The sequence below is a fragment of the Notamacropus eugenii genome, chromosome 6 (assembly GCF_028372415.1).
Source record: "Notamacropus eugenii isolate mMacEug1 chromosome 6, mMacEug1.pri_v2, whole genome shotgun sequence".
NCBI classification, from domain to species: Eukaryota; Metazoa; Chordata; class Mammalia; order Diprotodontia; family Macropodidae; genus Notamacropus; species Notamacropus eugenii.
In genome coordinates this window covers 102,604,352-102,628,972 of record NC_092877.1, presented here as the reverse complement: position 1 = coordinate 102,628,972, position 24,621 = coordinate 102,604,352, and the positions used below count along the sequence as shown (strand labels likewise).

The 24,621-nt window shown below is 38.5% G+C and overlaps 1 protein-coding gene across 5 annotated transcripts in view; it reads left to right on the top strand.

Moving 5' to 3' along the window:
* The window catches only part of TEC (tec protein tyrosine kinase), a 125,297-nt gene that overhangs the window by 25,058 nt on the left and 75,618 nt on the right, over positions 1 to 24,621 (top strand). For all 5 annotated transcript variants that reach the window (XM_072620704.1, XM_072620702.1, XM_072620700.1 and 2 more), the window contains one exon: positions 21,154 to 21,341. In XM_072620704.1, coding sequence (XP_072476805.1) covers positions 21,195 to 21,341 — 147 coding nt within the window. In that variant the 5' untranslated portion in view covers positions 21,154 to 21,194. The remainder of the gene's footprint in view (positions 1 to 21,153; positions 21,342 to 24,621) is intronic.

Here is a 24,621-nt window from a genome sequence, read left to right as displayed (position 1 = left end):
ATGTAACATAAGATGTAAGATATCTATGCTATAACCTCACATGAGATAAAGAAACCTTTTGTAAACTATGAAGTGCTATATATAAATGTCAGTTTTTAACATACTTGCTTCTGTTGCTTAATTTCCTATTTACAAAAGGGAAATAAATGCTTAAATTGAAAATAAGGAGAAAAAGAGGCAGGGTGGTATAGGAGAGATAACACAAGTTTGAGACATAGAACCTGAGTTCAAATTTCAGCTGTGCTGTTTATTTGCTGTGTGATTAAGGGCAGCTCACATTCTCTCTGGGCCCAGGTTTCCAGTAAAATGAAGGGTTTGGACCACATGCCCTCTAAAATGCCTTCTCTTTTTAGAAGTATGATCCTATTATCCTATATTGCCAATTGATAAATGAGCTCGGCTTTTTCCATTATTATGGTTGAACTTTAGAACGTGCAGACCAGTAGGGACAAAACATAATCTATAAAGATAGATGTTGGGTAGGAGGAAACTGACTTAAGAAATACCTTTTTATGGGAAACTCTTGCGGGACCTGTACTTTCCTCATCTCTGACTCCTCTAAACTTTGGACTTCTAGTTTGATTCTTTAGTTTATTATGTTCCTTGAACTTCCTCTCTTCCTAGTAAAACTATGTCAAGTCTTTTGTGCCTTCCCTATTTCACAATTTTGAATGACTCTCTGGGCATAGATCCTTTGATAAAGTAGAGCTTTGGCTATGACCATTAGTGTGGTTTAACAGCACAGTTTTGGCTAGCTCCCAATAATTTATTAGCAATCTATGTTTATGGTCATTTCACTGTTATAGAATTATACTGTTGATGTCACTCAGCACTAGGCTATCTCTGAGAAATCTAAATGTCCTGTCTTGCTCAAATCATTTTCTTATTTTTTTCATTTATTTATAATGTTCTTTTCCTTTTAAATATTAATTCCTACCCTTTTCCCTCAATGAGAAGGCAAAGAATATTTCATTTATACACGTGAAATCATGCAAAACATATTTCCATATTGACCATATTGTAGAACAAAGCAAAAATAAAAAACAAAACAGGGGAGAAAATTATACTTCACTTTGTACCCAGAGTACTCTTTGAATAGAAGTTTTTCATCATGAATCCTTTTGGAATTGCCTTGGATCATTGTATTGATCAGTGTAGCCAAATTTTTCACAATTGATCGTCATTACAACTTTGTTGTTACTGTGCACATTGATCTCTCAGTTCTTCTTATTTCACTTTGCATTACTTCATGTGTCTTCCCATGTTGTTCTGAAACCACCCCTCTATTCATTTCTTATCACAATCAAATGCCACAACCTTTCCTCAATTGATGAGCATCCCCTTGATGTCTAATTCTTTACCACCACAAAAAGAGCTGCTATAGTTTTTTACATATAGGTTCTTTTCCTTTTTCTTTGATCTTTTTGGGATATAGACTAGTAGTGTCATTGCTAGGTCAAGGATATGTAGGGTTTTTTTGCACATAGTTCCAGATTGTTCTCCAAAGTGGTTGGACCAGTTCACTACTCTACCAACAGTTCATTAATGTACCTGTTTTTCCTCATTCTGTCCAGCAGTTGTCGTTTCTGGTAGGTCTGAGGTGGTACCTCAGAGATATTTTAATTTTCCTTTATCTAATTAATAGTGATTTAGAGCATTTTTTCATATGATATAGGTAACTTGATTTCTTCTGACATCTGCCTGTTTATATTGTTTTTGACCACTTATCAACTGGAGAATGGCTCTTATTTTTATAAATTTAGCTCTATTCTCTATATATTTGAGAAATGAGGCCATTATCAGAGAAACTTGCTGTAAAAATTTTTGAAATTACTTCATCATCTGTGTTACCTTTTAGGAAAATATAGTTTCTCTGATTATCTCTCTTAATTAGGTCTGTTTTTACTTTTGCTTTTTCTGAGATTATGATTGCTACTCGTCTTTTTCACTTCAGCTGAAGCTTAATAGATTTTCTTCTAGTCCTTTATTTTTAACTCTATGGGTATTTTTTTAAAGTGTGTCTCTTATACACAGCATATTGTTGTATTCTAATTTCTAATCCATTCTGTTATGTGCTTCTGTTTTATGGCTTAGCCTATCCCATGCACATTCAGTTATGATTTACTGTGTATTTCCCCCTGTCCTACTGTCTTCTGTTTATCCTTCTCTCTCTTTATTCTGTCCCTCTTCAAAAGTGTGTTTTACTTCTGACCACTGCTTCCCTTATTGCAACCTCCCTTTTATCACCCCCCCAATATTTTTATTCCCTTCCCTTATTTCCCATTTCTATGCCCAAATGAGTGTGTGTGTATATTTTCCTTCTTTGAACGAATTCCAGTGAAAGTGAGATTCAAACATTGTCTACCACTCTCCTCTCCGAAATTCCTCACAACTATAAAAGCTCTTTCTTGTTTGACTCTTTTATGTGAAAAAAATTTCCCCATTTTACCTTTCTTTTTACCCTTCTCCCAATGCATCCCGCTTTCTCAATCCTACTTTTTTTTTTTAGAGATGCTCCCAGCATAATCAACTCATACCTGTGCCCTCTATCTATGTAGATTCCTTTTAACTGCCCTAAAAATGATAAAGTTCTTAGAAGTTACATGTATCATCTTTCTGTATAAGAATGTAAGCAGTTCAACTTTATTGAGTTCCTTCTGATTACTTTTTCATGTTTACCTTTTTATGATTCTTTGAGTCTTCTGTTTGAATCTCACATTTTCTATTTAGATCTGGTCTTTTCATCAGGCATGCTTGGAAGTCCTCTATTTCATTAATTATCTATTTCTTCCCCTGAAGGATTATGCTCAGTTTTCCTGGGTACAGTATTCTCAATTGTAATCTTAGCCTCTTTGCCTCTCAAAATATTATGTTCCAAGTCCTCTGCTTCTTTAACATGGAAGCTGCTAAATCCTGACCGTGGCTCCATAATAGTTGAATTGTTTCTTTTTGAGTGTGTGTGATATTTTCTTTTTGACCTGGGAGCTCTGGAATTTGGCCCTAATATTCCTGGGAGTTTTCATTTTGGGATCTTTCAGGAGATGATTGTGGATGATTTCAATTTCTGTTTTATCTTTTAGAGCTAAGAGGTCATGACATTTTTCCTTGATAAATCTTGAAATATGATTTCTAGACTCTTTTTGTTCATGATTTTCAGGTAGTCTAATAGTTTTTATTGATCTCTCCTTGATTTATGAGTTCAGTAGCTTTTCTGATAAGAGAGTTAACGTTTTCTTCTATTTTTCATTCTTTTTACTTTGTGTTATTGCTTTTTGATGTCTCAGAGTCATTAGCTTCCAATTTTGAAAGTATATGTTTTAGTGTCCCAGTTTTTCCTCTACCATGCCTATTTGGCATTGGGTCCAATTAGCATACTTCTTTGAGACTTTGCTTATAGCTATTTTTCCATTATAGTTATTATACATTGCAAGGGTTAGGGACATGTGCCCATCCCTGTGATCTGGAAAATCTGCATAAAACTTTTTGGTCCTCCCTTCATACAAGAGAAGAAATCTGAATTTGTTTTCTTTTTCTTTTATGGAGTGTATACAGTACATTACTGTAAAATTTAGGTTAAGTATTTGGTCATAGGCTCTGTGTCATCTGCTGGCCTTTGCATGGCTCTGCAGCTTCCACAAAACTCCCCCAGAATTCCCATTTAATTTCTTATACTGACCCATGATAGATCAAACACATGTTGGTGAAAGTTGAGATGTGGAAGAGATAACTGTATTATAAGTTTCAAGGAGAAATCAAAGGCATATATAGTCATATGAAAAAATGCTCTAAATCATGATTGACTAAAGAAATTCTAGTTAAAACAACTCTGAAGTACCATCTCACTTCTATCAGATTGACTAAAATGATAGAAGGTGAAAATGACAAATGATGGAGGGGATGTGGAAAAATTGGGACACTAATAATATACTCTTGGTGGAATTGTGAACTGACCCAATAATTTTTATTTTTATTTTTTTTTTTTTTATTTTTATTTTTTTTTTTTATTTTTTATTATTATTATTTTTTTTCATTTTTTTATTATTAAATTTATTTATTTAACTTTTAACATTCATTTTCACAAAATTTTGGGTTACAAATTTTCTCCCCTTTTATCCCCTCCCCCCCCAAACACCAAGCATTCTAATTGCCCCTATGACCAATCTGCTCTCTCTTCTATCATCTCTCTCTGCCCTTGTCTCCATCTTCTCTTTTGTCCTGTAGGGGCAGATAGCTTTCTATACCCCTTTACCTGTTTTTCTTATTTCCTAGTGGCAAGCACATTACTCGACAGTTGATCCTAACACTTTGAGTTCCAACTTCTCTTCCTCCCTCCCTCCCCACCCCTTCCCTTTGGAAGGCAAGCAATTCAATATAGGCCATATCTGTGTAGTTTTGCAAATGACTTCCATAATAGTTGTGTTGTATAGGACTAACTATATTTCCCTCCATCCTATCCTGTCCCCCATTACTTCTATTCTCTTTTGATCCTATCCCTCCCCATGAGTGTCGACCTCGAATTGCACTCTCCTCCTCATGCCCTGCCTTCTATCATCCCCCCCACCCTGCTTGTCCCCTTATCCCCCACTTTCCTGTATTGTGAGATAGGTTTTCCTACCAAAATGAGTGTGCACTTTATTCTTTTCTTTAGTGGAATGTGATGAGAGTAGACTTCATGTTTTTCTCTCACCTCCCCTCTTTATCCCTCCACTAATGAGTCTTTTGAGTGCCTCTTTTATGAGAGATAATTTGCCCCATTCAATTTCTCCCTTTCTCTTCCCAATATATTTCTCTCTCACTGCTTGATTTCATTTTGTTTTAAAGATATGATCCCAACCTATTCAATTCACTCTGTGCACTCTGTCTCTATGTATGTGAGCGTGTGTGCATGTGTAATCCCACCCAGTACCCAGATACTGAAATGTTTCAAGAGTTACAAATATTGTCTTTCCATGTAGGAATGTAAACAGTTCAGCTTTAGTAAGTCCCTTATGACTTCACTTTGCTGTTCACCTTTTCATGGTTCTCTTCATTCTTGTGTTTGAAAGTCAAATTTTCTTTTCAGCTCTGGTCTTTTCATCAAGAATACTTGAAAATCCTCTATTTCATTGAAAGACCATTTTTTCCCCTGAAGTATTATAGTCAGTTTTGCTGGGTAGGTGATTCTTGGTTTTAGTCCTAGTTCCTTTGACTTCTGGAATATACTGCTCCATGCCCTTCGATCCCTTAATGTAGAGGCTGCTAGATCTTGTGTTATCCTGATTGTATTTCCACAATACTTGAATTGTTTCTTTCTAGCTGCCTGCAGTATTTTCTCCTTGACCTGGGAACTCTGGAATTTGGCCACAATGTTCCTAGGAGTTTCTCTTTTTGGATCTCTTTCAGGCGGTGTTCTGTGGATTCCTTAAATATTTATTTTGCCCTCTGGTTCTAGAATCTCAGGGCAGTTTTCCTTAATAATTTCATGAAGGATGATGTCTAGGCTCTTCTTTTGATCATGGCTTTCAGGTAGTCCCATAATTTTTAAATTGTCTCTCCTGGATCTATTTTCCAGGTCTGTTGTTTTTCCAATGAGATATTTCACATTATCTTCCATTTTTCCATTCTTCTCTCTTTGTTCTGTGATTTCTTGGTTTTGCATAAAGTCATTAGCCTCCATCTGTGCCATTCTAATTTTGAGAGAACTATTTTCTTCAGTGAGCTTTTGAATCTCCTTTTCCATTTGGCTAATTCTGCTTTTGAAAGCATTCTTCTCCTCATTGGCTTTTTGAACCTCTTTTGCCAATTGAGTTAGGCTAGTTTTTAAGGTGGTAATTTCTTCAACATTTTTTTGGGTCTCCCTTAGCAGGGAGCTGATCTGCTGTTCATGCTTTGACTTCATGTCTCTCATTTCTCTTCCCAGCTTTTCCTCTACCTCTCTAACTTGATTTTCAAAATTCTTTTTGAGCTCTTCCATGGCCTGAGCCCATTGTGTGGGCTGGGACACAGAAGCCTTGATTTCTGTGTCTTTGCCTGATGGTAAGCATTGTTCTTCCTCATCAGAAAGGAAGGGAGGAAATGCCTGTTCGCCAAGAAAGTAACCTTCTATAGTCTTATTTCTTTTCCCTTTTCTGGGCATTTTCCCAGCCAGTGACTTGACCTCTGAATATTTTCCTCACACCCACCTCACCTCTTGATCCTCCCAGCCCGTGTTTGTGGTCTGAGATTCAAATGCTGCTTCCAGCCTCAGGGCTTTTGGCGGGGGCAGGGCTGCTATTCAGTATGAGATTATGATCTGGTGCTGAGATCGGGGCAGGGCCACCTCTCAGGCTCAGTTCCCTCAGGGGGTTTATGCGCAGACCTTCCGCAATGGATTCAGGCTCCCGCCCGCTTGGGGAGCCCCTGTCTGCAGCCGCCTCTCAGCTTCTACCTCCCGGGGGGGGGCCTGAATTATGGGGGCACCCCACTCCCCTCTCGACCCGCCAAAGAGACTCTCTCACCCACCCCTGTCACCTGTGGGTGGAGGGACTTGTGCGGCCGCTGGAGATCCCGTCCCTGAAGCCTGCTCAGATCTGTTTCTCTCGGTGCCGCAGCCGTGGCCGCAGCAGGTCTCGGCTGAGCTTTGTGTCTGCAGCGCGACGGACCTTTTGTGAGAGGTTTGCAGATCCCTCTGTGGGTGGAGGGACCCGTGTGGCCGCTGGAGATCCTGTCTGTGAAGCCTGCTCGGATCTTTTCCTCTCGGTGCCGCGGCCGCGGCAGGGCTGCACTCAGCTCCCAGTCCCGGCGCCCAGTCCGCAGCGCGAAGGACCCCCCGGCGAGAGGTTTGCAGGTCTCTCTGGAACAGAAATCTCCCTCGCTCCAATATTCCGTGGCCTCTGGGTGCGGAATTCGCCGTGAGTTACTTCCCTGTAGCCATTCTATGGGTTGTGGGTTCAGAGCTATGTGTATGTGCGTCTTTCTACTCCGCCATCTTGGCTCCGCCCCCTGACCCAATAATTTTGAAGAGCAATTTCAAATTATACACAAAGAGCTATAAAATGATGTATCATTGATCCAGCAATACCCATATTAGGTCTCTTTTCTAAGGTGATCAGGAAAAAAGAAGCACCTATACATCCTAAAATATTTATAGTGGCTCCCTTTGTGGTGACGGAATCGGAAATTGGGATCCATCAGTCAGAGAATAGCTGATTAAGTTGTGGCATATGATTATGACAAAATTTTGCTGTGCTGTAAGAAATGATGAAGAGGTTAGTTTTGGAAAAACATGGAAGGACTTCCAGGAAATAACACAGAGTGAAATGTGCAGAACCAAAGCTAGGCAGCACATGCCAGGCATGGAATCAGGAAGACTCTCTTCTTGAGTTGAAATCTGGTCTCAGATACTTACTAGCTGTGTGATTTTGGGGAAATCTCTTAACCATATTTGCCTCAGTCTCCTCATCTGTAAAATGAGTTAGAGAAAGAAATGGCAAACCACTCCAGTGTCTTTAGTAAGAAAACATCAAATGAGGTCATGAAGAGTTGGACACTACCAAAAAACAACTGAGCAACAAGATAACATTGTATCTAGTAACAGCAATATTGTTTAAAGAGTATCTGTGAATGACTAAGCCATTCTAAGCATTATGATCATTCAGATCAACTTTGAAGGACCTGTGAAGGAAAACGCTATCTACCTCCAGAGAAAGAATAGATGTATGAAAGTATATATTGTATGGTTCCATGTATATATCTATATCAAACATAGGCCTTCTCTGGTGCAGAGTTGGAAGGAGGGAGGGAGACAACTCGAAATATAACCAAAAACCCAAAAACACATAAATGGTTCCTAGGGTCTCTTTCTGGTCAGTGACCATAAAAGGTGTGAAAATCTATTTTTGATTGTTTCTGAGAGTGAGTAAATTTACCTGTGGGTCTGAGTAAACAAAAAATTAGTGGCATGGAGCCTCATGGACTTAGCTGGACAAGAATTCTCTCTAAAACATTCTATATATGTGGACATTTAGCCTCTTCTGGAAGGCTTGCAGTGATGGGGAGATCAATAGCATATCCAAAGGAAATCAACTCTACTTTTTAGCCATTCTAGTTTTTTGGAAGTTGATCTTTCTATTAAGGTGAAATTTGTATCTCTATAGCTTCCACTCATTGCTACCAGTTTGGCTTGCTGGGGCCAAGCAAAACAAGATTAATCCCTCTTCTAAATGGAAGCCATTTGTTTACTTGAGTCTTCATCTCTAGGCTAAACAGTCTTCCTGATGTGGTTTGAAGGGGGATCAGGAATCCCTCAAGGACTGGAGTACTGGACAGGGTCATCTGGAATGAATTCACAGACTCAAGTAATCTTTAAGTCAAGTTGGCAAAAATTTATTGTTAGGATTTTCAGGGGGCAAAAGTTCTTAAGGAGCCTGCGACCTTAAAGGGGTACAGTTAAAGTTTATATAAGATAATTTATAGTAAAAGATGTTTGTGCTAAGTATGCTAACTAGGTGGTATAGGGCAGGATTAGGGAGTGGTTAAGAAGTGGTCAGTTCTTAAAGGAACATACACTTTTTGTATCTCCTGTCCAGGCCTTGCACTCAGAGTTCACCAGGAAAAGCCCAAGGTGGGGCCACAGGGAGGTGTGGTTTTTAGGTCTGCTACATCACTAAGTTAACTAGCAGTCAGGGCCAATTTTGGATTGCCCAGTCTGCCACTAATCAATGTCTTGTTTGACAAGATAGATGTAGGAAGTATACATATATCTAAAGTCTAGGTTACACATAATGAAGATTCCAGGATGCACATAATGAGGTAGGGAGTTGGTATAGATAATCCAGTGGCTACAGAATATCTTAGAATATCTCAGAATATCTGACCTAGTACAAAGACAGTTCAAACTAATAATTCCTACTGGTGCAGTTTGTTTTGCTGGGGCCCACTCATGAGTAATTGTTAGGAGTAGTGTTCTTGGGTTGGGGAGAAGCCACCAAGGATAGTGTTTTGAGGCTAGGGAGAAATGTGATCTTGGATTTGGGGTCCAAGCACAGGCATCCAAGCACCCCATCATTCCCACTGTCCTGCTTGCTTTGTTTTAGAAAAGTCCTTCAGCCAGCTTGTGAATATCTTTTTTAAAATGTGCAATTGAGCATGTAACACATCTTGTACTTGATTGATTTTTTTAATCCAAGTATAGGACTTTGCATTTATCCCTATTAAATTTCGTCATTTTAGACTTGCCTCCTCATTGTACTTGGTCAAGATTTTTTGGAATTGGAACCTAGTTCTGTTATTCAATTTATTAGCTGTTCCGGTACCCATAGAAATTAAAGCTAATACCTTGGAGACCATCTAGCCTAGACATCCCTTCTTCCCCCCTGCTTTTTTTTAAATTGAGGAAATTGTAGCTAAGAGGCTACATAATTTTCCCAAGGTCCACATTGGTGCTAATTAGTAGAACTGAGATTTGAATCCAGGTCTTCCGACTACTAATCCAGTATTCTTTCCACCATGCTGTGTTCTCCCAAATTTAGTGTTGTCGATAAATTTGATAAGCGAGCATTTGAATAGGGTCAAGGAGAAAAGCCTATGCTACTTGCTAGGCTTTTGCTAGGGATATCTAGGTGGTCCAGTGGATAGAGCTTTGGCCCTGAAGTCAGAAAGACATGATTTCATATGCTTCCTCAGACACTTACTAGTGTGATCTTGGGTAAAACACATCACCTTTGTTTGCTTTAGTTTCCTCAACTGCAAGATGAGAACAATAATAGCCCCTACCTCCCAGAGTTTTGTGAGGATCAAATGAGCTAGTATTTGCAGGTGCTGAGCACAGCCCCTGGCACACAGTAGGCACTTCATAAATGCTAGTTATCATTATTGCTTTCCTAGGGATTTGGCTTCATGTTGGGTCAGGCCATCCAACTAGACAGAAAACCGCTTCATTCCCCTATTTTCTTGCTCAAAGTTCTTCATCTTGTTACGGTAGATTGTGTGAAGTGTTTTGCTGAAATTCACCTGTGACCTTTCTCTGATGTGGCAGTTTAGTAATTCTGTAAGGAAGGAAATGAGATTAGTCTAATATGACCTATTATTGAGGAGCCCATGCTAGCTTTTAATGATTCTTGCTTCCTTTTTAAAATTCTAAAAAGACATTCCTTTAATAATGTGTTCAAGAATTTTGATAAAAATCAAAGTCAAGCTTCCTGAATTATGGTTTGGGAAATGCCCCCCTTTTTTTCTTTTTTGAAAATATGGACATTTGCTCATTTCTAGTCCTGCAGTTCCTCTGTTCTTTACAACTTTTCAATCTTGTAGTCATATCAGACTCCTTTACTACCGTTTGATTTCACTGATCTGGACCTGGTGACTTGAAACTCATTCAAGTTAGCTAAGTAGTTTCACATCATCTCATTTATCTGGGGTTTCAGCTTTCTTTGTTATTTATTTCCTAGTTTGAAGATCATTTGGTAGAGAAAGCAGAAGCAAAATGGAGTAGTTTTAGATTCTATTATCTTTTGACATTGTCCTATGGACCTCAGTTACTTGGTGATTGATTCCTGCTTGTTTCCAACTTCCTTTGGCACTAAAGATGGTCACATTCCACCTCCCTCACCCTCTCCAATCATGCCAATGACCAAGTCAACTCAAGGCCAGAAACTTTAAGCACCTATTTACTGAGTTCTAGGCTTTGTCCTAAGGGTTAAGGACACAAAGAAAGGCAAAACCAGCCCTTTCTCTGAAGCTGGCTTTCCTAATCACTCCACCCTACCTGCAGCTGCTATTGCCTTCACTCTGAGATTGTCCCCCCATTTACACTGTATGTGTCTGTGCATCATCGTCATCTTCTCCTTTAGGATGTGAAACCCTCAGGGACAGGGACTGTGTTTCTGCCTTTCTTTTTATCCCTTTTTAGCCCAGTGCCTAACAAGTATTTAACAAATGCCTATTGACAGACTGACTGCTGCCTCCTGACCTGGTAGCCACTGTCCTGGTTGTTTCTGACAAATATCGTGATCTCTTTAGTGCTCCTAAAATGGATGCCCTGCTCCCTCACCAGCCATGACAGCCTTGTCTTGTCCCAAGGCTTTTGCCCCTGAGATTATTCCCATAGATCCTAGTCATAGGAACTAGAGCAGGAACAGACTTTAGAGCTCACAGGATCATAGTTTTAGAGCTGAAATGAACCTTAGACTTCATCTCCTCTGACCCCTGCATTTTATAGATGAGGAAACTGGTGTCCATTAAGATGAGACTTGACAAAGGTCACACAGAGAGTTAATTGGTATTAAATTAAACTGAATCCCCTAATTCCAGATCTAGCACTTGTCCTACCTTCTGATGCCTATTCCAGCTCAGTTCACTTCAGTTCAGTTCAACAGATATTTATTGTACAAGAGACATATTGAGCATCTCTTTATACTGGAGAGACAGACACAAGAATGAAAAGGACCATTTACAGTATTGTACTAGACAACCTTGCAGCAATCTGTGAGCATTAGTACTAATGTCAAATATGAGACTCAACTCCTATCCAAATCTCCCTGAGATGCATCTCACTTATTAAAAAGAAAAATGATAAGCTGTGACTGGGGCCCGTAACGTAATCATCATCAGGTGATACCCAGGGATAACCACTTTCCCTTACTGCTGACTTCTTGGAACATTTCTAGACTGCCATTCATGTTCACTATTCTCCAAGTCAAAGTTCGTATCTCCACTACAACTGGAAGGGCAGATGGAGTGTACTAATTGCACCTTTAGGACACAGTCTCTCTTGCTACCCTTCATGTCACCAGGTGATCAGATTCCCTACCACAAAATATCCTAAAAACTTCTCCCTTCTCAGCTCCCTCCCAATTATGGATTCCATCTCTAGTCCTTTCCAGGTGTTGCACTCCTGAGGAATGATTCTGTGGGTGATCTAGAAACTGCCCAATCAGATTTTACAGCCAAGCCTAGAGACTGAAATGTCAGCAACCAGTGAGTGATAGATTACCAGTGGATCCTAACACAGTCTGGATTTCAGAGTGTACTGATAACCTTTCTTCTACCTGGCTTTCCATTAAGTTAGGGAGGCACTGGGGTACAAAGGGAAGAGGATTGGCTGTGAGGTCACAAACTAGATTCAAATCCTGCCTTTGATACTTTTTATCTCTGTGACTTTGGACAAATTATTTAATTTTTCTTGGCCTCAGTTTCCTCATCTATAAAATCAGGGATGGGTGGGTATATGAGATGGCTTCTGAGATCCCTTTCACCTCCAGGTCTATGATTCCTATGATCCTATGCCTTTTTTTTTTTTTGGAGGGAAGAAGGCAAGACAATTGGGGTTAAGTGACTTACCCAAGGTCATACAGCTAGTAAGTAGGACAAGTTGTCTGAGGCTGGATTTGAACTCAGGTCCTTCTGACTCCAGGTCCGGTGCTCTACTCATTGCACAGCCTAGCTGCCCCCCATGCTTTTTTTCTGTTACCCCTGAGGTTAATTTAGTGACCAGAATCAGAAGCGAATCAGAAGATTTTTACTTTGTTCTATCCTTGAAGGGATTATTAATATCATCAGTGTGGATACTTTGTCAGATAGTAGAAATAACACCTGATCTATACCTTTTCCTTCTTTGACCTTATCATCCCTGTCTGTCTCTACATCTTCCACCATGAATATGCTGAGACCTTCTTCTAGGTTTGTAGACTTTGGGTACAAATGAAACACATCATAATCCATCATATAGCCTTTACATTTGCCCTATGACTGGCCTGCCTCTTTTTTTTTTTTTGCTCATGCATATCTTTGGTAGTATCTTTTATGCCTTTTTCTGGTGCACAATCTTCCACTGGTAATGCGCTGCAGCCTATTTTCACCCTCTTCTCCACTGCCTTTTAGGTGAACTGCAGTTTAAGTTTTTAGAGCTGTAGTAGTCTACGATTCACAGCCAGATAATATCACAGAATGATACTGATGTTAAAAAGATGAGCCTTTGTTTCAAGGAGACATTTAAGGTTATTATTAAGGTGCAATTTTCCAAGGCTATCCACCCTACTCATAACTTGCATTTAATTCTAGGCCCATTTCATTGTTCATCCATAGTGTCCATCCAGGAGAGATGTACTGATAGTATGTACTGTTCATTAGAGCAAATAGAGTCTAGCATTCATAGAAAATTTAGCAAAGTTTTTGCCAAAGTATCTCATTATTATGAAGAAGATGTAGGTGAACTCAGATGACTAGACTCCAGCAGTACTCATTAATAGATCAGTGTCAACTGAATCCATGGACTGAGTGGTAGGAGGTCTCCAGTGAAGTATCCCAAGGATTGGTGTTTGGGCCTTTGTTAGAGGAAAAGAGTTCTGTGTATGGAGTCAGAGGATTTAATTCAGTCTTTGATATTTTACTATCAATGTGACCTTGGTCGTCACTTCCGGGACCTCAAGTTTTCTCATTTGTAAGAGGTGGTTAAAGTAGATGACCTCTGATGTTTCTTCTGATTCTAGATTTATGATTCTATCATAAATTGAACACAAATGTATGCTTGCCAAACTGGTACATGACACAAAGCTGGGAGACATTGCTTGGGTTAGCGAGGTGTTGTGGTGGATAGAGTAGTGAACTTGGAGGAAGCAAGACTTGAATTTGAATTCTGACTCATCTCATTAGCTCTGTGACAACAGGCAAGCCACTTCACCTCTCTAAACCTGTTTCCTCCTCTGTAAAATGAGAATAAGCACTTTACAAACCATAAAGGACTACATAAATGCATTGTTGGTATTATTGTTAATATTATTATTAGCTGACACGCCAGCTGATAGAATTGGGATCTAAAAGGATCTTACAGGAAAGATGAAGATTGAGGAAGAAATTTCTAATAAGGAGGGCTGATTACAGTGAGTTCCTGGGAAAGGCAATCTTGTATCCTTTTTTAAATGAATTTCAGAGTTTCAAATTAAGAAGCATCATTAGAGATTATTTAGTCCAATTCTCTCACCTTATATATGAGAGAGTTGAGGCTCAGAGGTTAAATATTTAATGCTCTGTGTGACAATCACTTAACTGCTCTGAGCCTCAGTTTCCTCCTCTTGTAAAATAGGATAATAATACCTTCACAACCTACCTTACAAGGTTGTGATGATGATCAAATGAGACGATGCATATAAGGTTCTTATAAACTTAAAAGCACTATGTAGATGACAGCTATTATTACTTTTTTGTCCTAGACAGTTTGCTGTAGCTTTATTAAAAATAGGAAGATTAACCTTGAATGAACTCTGAACCTTCCTTCTTGCTCTTTGTTGTTTTGAGATTCCATACAGTTAATTGTGACCTTCAAGGGCTATGGGAATATACTAATGTACTCTTGTAGCATTCTGTACAGGAAGGCATCATTACATGTGGAATTGGTGAATTCTTAAAAAGCTATTCAGAAAATCAATTTCTATACATGAAATTCCATTTTTTAGGATTGATTTTAATTGAAAAATTGGAGATACATTCCCATGGGAAGACTTTTGGTCTCAATTTAAGATTATCTTTAATAATGTAGTATCTTTCAGAGTCATCTAAAGGAATAATGATCGATTTTGGCTAAAACATTAATACTAAAAATAGATTTTTCATTTACATAATGAGGAGGTTGGATATCCAAGTTCCCTTTCTTCTCTCTGTCTTTTAATGACTCTAGGTCAACAAAATACAGATGCAAAAGAGCTGGCCCTTTTGTTATATTGATAAATAGATCGGAAGGTTGAAAGGAAAAATTAGTGAAATGAATTAAATAGAAAATATTACACCACAGTGTCTCTTGGAAAGCTGCCTGCAGGATTTAAAGTTTTCCTAAAGAAAATGACAGGTTTGTCACAGCTTGAAGGGGCAAGATCATAATATACTTACGGTAACACTTCAAAAAGCAATAATAAATGAACTGACTGGGTAGGCTATTTAAGAGTAAATGAAATAGTAGGATATGAAACCTCTTCACAGAATCAAAGTGTCAGGAAGGACCCGAGAGACCATCTGGATCAAATCATACCTGAACAAGAATTCTCTCTACAATATAACTTCCATGGTCATCTAGTCCAGTGTTTCTTAAACTGTGGATTGTGATTCTATATGGGAGTGAGAAAAATTTGGCAACAATAAAAAGTTTCTGAATGCACAGTGATCAAAAATTAATTCAAAATCAAACATTTAATGAATCTCAGGTATTTCTGGCAGCTCTTGCCCTTTGTTGCATCAGGCAACTTTACTGCAGCCTTGGTTCTGAGCTCAAAGTCTGTGCACTTTGCACTCCACATGCTCTTGGACCATCCAATGTCAATGCAAACTGCCAAAAAGCTAGAAGGGGTCAGGGGTTGCCAGTGGAAAAAGTTTAAGAAACTCTTATCCAGTCTTTGCCTAAAGACCTTCTGTAACTTGTGATCCTCTGGCTTCCTAGGTAACCCATTGGGGCACTTAGGTGGTGCAGTGGATAGAGCATCATTGCAGGAGTCAGGAGGACCTGAGTTCAAATCTCACCTCAGACACTTGACACTCACTAGCTGGATGACCTTGGGCAAGTCACTTAACCCCAATTGCCTCATCCTGGGTCATCTCCAGTCATCCTGATGAATATCTGGTCACTGGATTCAGATGACTCTGGAGGAGAAATGAGGCTGGTAACCTGCACAGCCCTCCCTCACTCAAAAAGTGCAAGTCATGTCATCATTTCTCTGATGGCATGGTTTTCTTTGGCAACGAAGGATGAACACTCACAGGTAACCCATTCCACTTTTGGATAACTCCAGTTATTAGGAAGTTTTCTTTCTATCGAGTCTCAATTTGAGTATTTGTCACTTCTATCTATTTTTCTTTAGGTATGTCCTATGGGGCCCAGTTATTTTCTTTTTATACCTAACAGTTCTTCAAATACTTGTAAATAATCTTTCCTAAGGCTAAATATCACCATGGAGACTTGACTCTAGCATAGTGATGTTATTTTGGTCCTCTTCGTAAAGGACAGCAACCAATCAATATGGTATGAACTCAAGATCCTTCATCTTCATGGTTGCCCTGTCAGGCATATCAATACCCTTCTGAAATTTGGTCCCCAGGCCTGAATGCAATAGTTTAGATGTGTTCCAGGAGAGGAACTTGTCTTAGACACCGTATCTCTCTTAATGAAGCGTAAGTTTAAAATTCTCCATTAGATGATAAACTCTTTGAGAACACAAGCTGTTTTTCTCCCTAGCACTTATCACAGTTCTTAGTACAGAATAAGCACTCAATGCTTGTTGATTTGAACTCATTTTTTTGGCTGCCATATTGTATTGTTGACTTATATTTAATCCTCTTCTTGATTTTTTTTGACTCAACTACTTTATTAAATTTTATCAAATTAGTTTTGATCCAGTGTTGTCTTGTCAATATCTTTCTGAGTTTTGATTCCGTTATTTAGTATTTTTGCTCTTCCTCTCAGCACTGTTTTATTCACACATTTGGCAAGTAATGTCATCTAGTAATTATCCACTTCATTGATACTCATCTTGAGCAATACTGGAGTGACCAGAGATCCTTGGGATACTCCCCTGAAGTCCTTCTGCCTAGTTAAAGCTAGGGCTAGAGGGGTCCAAGGTTTCTGAATGGCCCCTATTAGGTGTTTAGCAGCCCCTGATCTCTACTCTGCCCAGAGACCCTACACAACCACCTTCAAAGAGGCAAAGTGATGTAGTAGATAGAGCACTGAACTTGGAGTCAGGAAGCTGATAAACTGAGATGCTTCCTACCCGTATGATCCTGCTTTAGTTCCTTTAGTTGCTTTAGTTTCCTTATCCATAACATGACAGTGATAATATCACCTACGTCCAAAATGTTGTTAGAAAGAGCAAGGGAGATTTAAAGCACTCGTCAGTCTTCAAGATGCTTATAGAAATATCAGCTGTTATAGTTATTGTTCTGGCTGGCCTTGGACTCCTTTGCAGTTTGTTGCTTCATCCCTGTAAACATGAAGTTTACAATTTCCAATCTCATTAGTTTCTCAGGAGCTCCTTCCTTCTCATGTATCTTCCCTCTAGGTCTCTGATTTTTGAGATTTACCTCTCAGTGGTAATGTCCTCTGTTCCATGGCCACCTATTATTTTCCACCTGGTCATTTCAGGTTGACCAGTTATGGAGTGATTACACATGCTTGCTTAGGTTGCCTTTTGTTGAATATATGAAGAAACAAGTCAATAGATTAAAACATCATAGGACTGATTTGTGTCAGTCTGTTTGACTACTTCATGCATAGGAGGTTTTCATTGTCCAAAATATAATTGGAACCAAAAAAAATTACTTAAAATGAGTCTATGTTAAACAGAGACTTTCATAGTAAATGGTAGGGGAGAAAGGTTTGAATGGGCTTTTATCTTGTAAAGTGAAGTTAAAAATCATGAAAATAAGTTAATTTTATTTAATTTTTAACACAATTTTGGTCTTATTGCAACTATATAGTAATTTTAAAAAATGAACACAGGATGAATCAATTACTGATTTTTTGGCAGAGTTTTTCATGATAGGACAATATGACATCTTTAAACACACATTTGACTTTTGCATTAGAATAATGAAAAGGGTTGTTGCTGGAAAAAATCATTGAGAGACTGACCAAGAAATAAAACATTGACATGATGGGTGGAGAGATACTAATCATAAGTTTTTAGTTCATTAGTGAATATTTTCAGGTTATGGTGACTTGTTTCCCTGTGGGAATTCATAGGGATCCAAAATGACAAAGCAGATGAAGAGTTGGATTTAGAGTCAACCTGGGTTCAAGTTCTAACTCTGGCACATACTGACTTAATGACTCTGGGTACATCAGATAACTTCTTAGTGCCTCAGGCAACTGTCCAGGACTATAAGTTACATGATTTTTGTGAATCTCCTTCCTTAGAGTTTTCTCACCAGGAAAATCTATACAGCAACAGTCACAGGTTTAGAGTCAAACCAAACCAAACTTCCAAACTGTAAGGACTCTGATGATAAATCCTTGGATACCAAGGATCCGGAAACATTTTAAATAGCTACTTCATTACCAGTTATCATTTTCTTTCCAGTTGACGTCATGCCAACTCAGAACACTAGCACTTAGATGCTCTTGAGTAATCTTATACTGAATGACTCTCCCGATGATACAACAGAATAATGATGTGCTTCCATAACTTTGCGATGCTGTGTCATTACAGCTACCTCAGCATGACACATCGTTGTGATGCTCCAGAGGAGTCTGAACTCTTTAATTGGATTGCTGTTGATGACAGATCCATGGTACCTGAATAAGTTGTGTTGATTGGGGATGGGTAGCACTTTTGGTTAAGAACAAGTCTGATGGCGTATCAGAGGAAGGTGGCTTCACTCTAAATGAATATGGAGCTCTAGAATATATTAGAAGACCTCATTTCTCTTTGGAGAATAGTCACACACACACACACACACACACACACACACACACACACACCTCCCCATAGGAACCTATTGACATTTACAACCTGGGGAAACTTAAGATTTTCTCCTACTTTCCTCAAAATGGACATCTTCATGTATGGGGAAATGCTTGTTCCTGGTCTTTTGTATTCCCTATCATAGGACACTTTCTATCTTGAGTACAGCCTTCCACTGTGGATACAGTGGGATAGAATATCCCTTCTGCACCTTTATCATACCTATACCGCTTCTATTAATCAGTCTACATTTATTAAACACTTACTATATGACAGGCACTAAGGTATTCTAAGTGCTGGGGATACATAAAAAAGCAGGAGAAAGCCCTTGCCTTCTAGGAATTTAGAATCTAATGGAGGAGCTTACAGTCTGATTGTAGATACTTGAGAAACTTGCTTTTCACTAAGGTTCATTTCCCCTCTAGATGTTACTTTTTGCATTTCCAACTCATATTATCTTATTCTTCTGTGGTTCTTCATTAGGTTTTAGCTCATAATGATAGTAATATCTGTCTTCTGCTCACCTTTGCATCTGTAGAGACAGTCCAAAAATATTACTTGTCAACTACCATCAGTTTCTTTTTTTTATTTTTTAAAATTAATTTATTTATTCGTTTTCAGTTTTCAACAATCACTTCCATAAGTTTTAAATTTTCTCCCCTTCCCTCCTCCTTCCTTTGCAAGACGGCATGCAGTCCTTTATGGGCTTTGCACATGCATTCTTATTAAACACATGATCACATTACTCATATTGCTGCAGTTTGTTACAGAATGGCATTATATTTATTCTACAAGAAACAGAGGAGCTGTCTTCAGACTTGACTATCACTCAAAACTGATTTTCTTCATATTTTTTTCAAATTTAAAAGTATTTTCCATGAAAAGATTTACATGAATTGATATAAAATAATATAAGTAAGTAGAGCCAAGAAAACAGCCTATTATTCCGTAATGTATTCCACCTTTTCCTCCTTGCTTCCAGGGAGCCATCTCTTATAACAAAGAATAAAAAAAAGCTCATCAAAATTAACCAATATATTCCATACCCATAGTCCTCCATCTCTGTCCAGGAAGCAGAAGTGGTTGATATAAGCTGAGAGTGGTGGCAGTCCAAGACTCCAGGAAAAGATTATCAGTGTGGAAATTCTGCTTCACTTCATAAATGCCTGAATCTGGAAAGAGGACAGGCTAGAATAGAAGGTAGATTAGTTATTCACTTACTTCCATTATATTTGTTGAATTCCATCTATGTGGAAGGTACTCTGCTAGGGTCCTAATTGTCAGATAATTTCATAATTTCATTCTTTGTCAAGGGTTCTTAACGTGGGGGTTCATTAATTTTTTTGAGGCACCTCTTATAATATTGTTCCAATTACATGTAAAAATAATTTTTAAATATTTATTTTTTAAAATTTTGAGTTCTAAGTTTTCTCTCCCCCTCTTCTCTGAGATGGCAAGCAATTTGATATATGTTTTACATGTGCAGTAATGTAAAACATATTTCCATTTTAGTCATGCTGTGAAAAAAAAAACAAAAGAAAAATGCAGAAAGTAAAAAAAGTAGTATACTTAGATCTACATTTAGACTCATCAGTTCTTTCTCTGGAGATCGATAGCAATTTCATCGTAATTCCTTTAGAATTGTCTTGAATCTTTGTATTGCTGCAAATAGCTAAGTCATTCACAATTGATTATTGTACAATGTGTAATAATTTACACATTATTTCTATGGGTACAATGTTTTCATGGTTCTGCTTGTTTCACATTGTATCAGTTTGTACAAGTCTTTTCAGGTTTTTCTGAAACCATCCTGCTTGTCATTTCTTATAGCACAGATACTATTGTATTATATGCCAATCATATGCCACAACTTTTTTAGCCATTCCCCAATTGATGGGCATCCCCTCAATTTCTAATTCTTTGCCATCACAAAAAGGGCTGCTTTAAATATTTTTGTACATATAAGTCTTTTTCCTTTTTTAAAATCACTTCAGGATACAGACCTAGTAGTGGTATTGCTGGATCAAAAGGTATGCACTATTTTATAGTCCTATGGACACAAGTTCTACATCATTCTCCAGAATGGCCAGATCAGTTCACTACTTCACCAATGGTGTATTTTGTCCCATTTTTCTCATATCCCGTCCAACGTTTGTCATTTTCTTTTTCTGTCAAAATAGCCAATCTGTTAAGTGTGAGGTGGTACCTCAGAGTTGTTTTAATTTCATTTTTCTAATCAGTAGTGACTTAGAACATCATTAACTTGTTTTTAAAAATATTTTGATAACTGTTTGCTTTATAATATTATGCATTTTCTTTTATGCATTTAATAATTTTATCCTGAGAAGGGGTCTATAGCCTTCACCAGATGGCTGAAGGGATCCATGACACAAAATAAGGTTAAGAACCCCTGGTCTGTATAGTTGCCCTAAGATCCGTCTGCTTTGTCCACCAGGGATCTCAAAGCTGGGTTGCCTTCACATACAACCCATTCTTTTCTCTTCCCTCCCAGCATATCAAACAGTCCTTTATTCAAACTGAGATGTAATTAGATTTACAATTTTTTGTGAAGAGAAATGAAGATAATTTTCAGAGTGAAAGTAAATAAGTGCTCCAAACCTAATATAGGTGTAAAATGTTAAGCTTGAAATTATTGCTTTCTTTAGTTTATAGTAAGGAGAAAGTCAATTTTACTAGAAATTCTGGAAAATCAAAGCATAAATTTCTTCAATTTTCTGTTTTCTCTATTTAGAAGATTGGATTTTCAATGGCAGGAAAAAGAGGAGTAATCAGATGACCGAGATGAATTATAACACTCTTCTTGAAGAGATTCTTATTAAAAGGTCACAACAGAAGAAGAAGACTTCGCCTTTAAACTACAAAGAGAGGCTTTTTGTACTAACAAAGTCTATGTTGACTTACTACGAAGGCCGAGCAGAGGTAGGAGACCATCAGCATTCACTCTGTCTCTTTCTGGATTGGTGATTATTGTTCTGTCAGATTCTTGGTGAGAGAGTGGAGAGACAGCTGGCCTAGAAGTCACAAAGACCTGGATTCCAGTTCTGTCTCTGACATACGTTCCAGGTAACTCTCCAAGCCTAGGAGGTACAAGTGTGAATTGATGGAGGAAGTTCCTCACTAGAAACTCCCTGTTCTTAGGAAATTAAATAGATATGTTAATAAAAAATTTCTGTCCTGAATTTTTGTGTGTGTAGGTTTTGGGCTTGATAGAGTTTTTACTTATGTCTGTGGCATTGTTCCATTAAATGAAACTCTTATACCAATTCAAGCTATCAAGTAATTTATAACATGCTTGTGTGTTGTATGGGGCTTTCATAGAATACTACTTTATTCATCGTGACATTCTTTAATTCATGTTAATTGTTAGTGTTTTGATCATTATAACCTACTATTTGTTCACTGTTAAAGAAAGATTTCTCCAGTCCTAATGGTCACTGAAGGTACAATGAATTGCTTACATCAACTTGTAAAACAGGATCTGCAACCTTTTTTGTGATGAGGAGCTAAGTTGCTTCTCACCTGAAGCCTCTATTAACCTAAAGGTCATGGGGAAGCCTTACCTACCATTATGCCATAGGGTAGAGGGTGTGGCAGTAGTTACTGGCATTTCAAGTACTTTGGTTTTTGGCCATCTCTTTCATCCCACTGGAAAGACCCATGGAAAGTACTCCAGTGGCCTTTTTCAAAAACTATCTCTTCCCTCTACCTATGTCATCCAGAAGCAACTTCAAATTTGCATTTATCATTGCTTTTGTTAACTGGATTATTCCAGAAGGTGATTTCCAGTTGCCTCATAGTAATCAGGTATAGTATGATATTAGATTGGTAAGTGCCATTTTTAGTTAATGAGAATTCTTGACAAAGTGATACTCCTCACCTCCTTTCATCGTCCTCAACCCTGCTTCTCTTAACTCATTAACTAAAACAAAGTAATACTACTTTCTCGATACTTATGCATTGTGTGTGTGTGCTTTTTAGATTGTGTAATCAAAACCTAGGTGATCAGCCATTCAGCAAAGCTATTTCCTCAAAGTCTAATATTGCAAAGTTAGTGTTCTATTTTCTAATAGTAAGTTTTTAATCTTGTATTTTTCCTAATAGGACAGGTTTTTTTAATCACATGGTTGCTGATTAGCTCACATCTTTGCATCATTAAGTGAGTTTAAAAAGGAACTTACTGGCAATCTACATGGCGAGTTTTATGTTATTCCTATCAACAGATCCTAGATTATACTTCAAAGAAAGCTAGCAAATTCATAACCAGTGTTGTTTAGCTCTTACAAAAGCTGTTTAGGTAGGGACAGTCCAACCCTTGAGTTTGTATTGAGATGTTTAGGAGCTGGGGCTGAGGTCATTGAAGGAAAAGGAATTAATCTTGGAAACAGCAGGGAGCTAGGGGATGCAGAGGTTGAGTGTTTGATTTGGAGTCAGGAAGACCAGAGTTCAAATTCCACCTCAAACACTGACAAGTTGTGTGAGCCTGGGTAAATCACTTAACTCATTTCTCCCTCAGTTTCCTTAACTGAGGTTGAGCTCATAAAATGATAATATTACTATGAGGATCAAATGGTGTAACATAGGTTAGAACACTTTTGGAGCCTTGAAGCCCTCTAGCAATGTACGCTGCATGTTTCAGGAAGCAGGAGCAGAATGGAGCTTCTGCTGATGTTGTTATGTTGTGTGTTCTTTGTTCTCAAAGAGGACCTTGACATCAGGGAGGGGATGCCATGACATGCAAGTGAATTGGATTTAAGTGAAGGAGAGCTGTGCAGCCTCACTCTCTTCTGGTGGCAAGATATAGGTCAGGATGACTGGAGATGGCTCCCAGAGCTTCTGCTAGCTTTGACAGGAATAACATGCAAAGCCTCATCTGTGGGTTTTTATTCAAGTGCACAGTAACTGAGCTGCTGAATGGCTTCTGGACCTTGGGGTTAAGCCTGTAGAACTACCCCTTCGAAGGAGCAAAGGGCAAAAAGATTGAGAGGTGAAGGCTGAAGCAAGGGATAGCGATGGAAACATTAAGACTACAGAGTGAGAAAACACTGTTGTATTAATTATGTTTTCCCTTGTCAGATGGTGAGGTGGAGAGAGCAATGGAAGTTAGGAGAACTGGGTTTTTAGTCCTGGTTTTGCCATCAACTTGAATGACTTTGTATGGATCCCGTACAAGTTTCTTCATCAATAAAGTGGAGGGTTTGGATTAGAGCCAAGGTGGGGAACCTGCAGCCTTGAGGCCACATGTGGCCTTTTGATGGAGTCCAAGTTTTACAGAACAAATCCTTTTATTAAGGGGATCTGTTTTGTGAAGTTTGGATTCAGTCAAAGGGCTGCACTTGAGGACCTAGAGGGCCACAGGTTCCACACCCCTGGATTAGATTGTCCCTAGGGCTGCTTGTTCATCTAAGACTTTATTCCAGTTGAATAGAAATAAGCCAACTTTGCTATTATTATTAATAGCATATTAACAATAATAGCTTATTATTTATATACAATTTCATGGTTGACAATGATGTTTGACAGTAGAACCTTTGATCCTTGTCTGTAGAGGGGACAAGCCTAGACAAAGGCTGAGAGTGATTGTGAGAGACTCTCTCAACACGTCCTTTGCACCCTGGGAATACCAAGGTTCCCGTGGAATTCCTCAGGCTGAGTTTGAGCTGAATAGGTTTGTTTCTAGTTTGAAACTGTCATTGTTTCAGTAAGTTTGTTCTTGGGCTAGCTCTGGAAAACTACAAAGAGCAGGAGGTCAGGGCTGAGATTTCAAGGGGCTCCTAATGGTTCTTTGTTGGGCCAGGATTGACCTGGAGTGAATTCGCATCACCTGGGCAAACTTTGACACTATTTCTTCATTCCTCCATTATCCCTCCTGCCCCATAGATTCAATGGATGATCTCTAGATCATATTTCCTGAATCTCCTGGCTGTTTAGTTCACACCTGCAGTCTTGGTGACTTTTTACTACATCCCACCCCCCCCCCCCCCCCCCCCCCCCGCCAAAAAATAATTAAGTGTATGTAGGATCAAAGGCACATAGAGACCATAGATTTACAGCCAGAAGGGATCTTAAAAATCTTGTAGACCAATGGTTTCAAACTTGAATAGAACTGGCCTGCTAAGCATACATAAGGATCCCTTTGGGCACTGTATTGACTGTAGAAAACCATTTGTCAACACAATCTATGTGTTACTGTATTTTTATT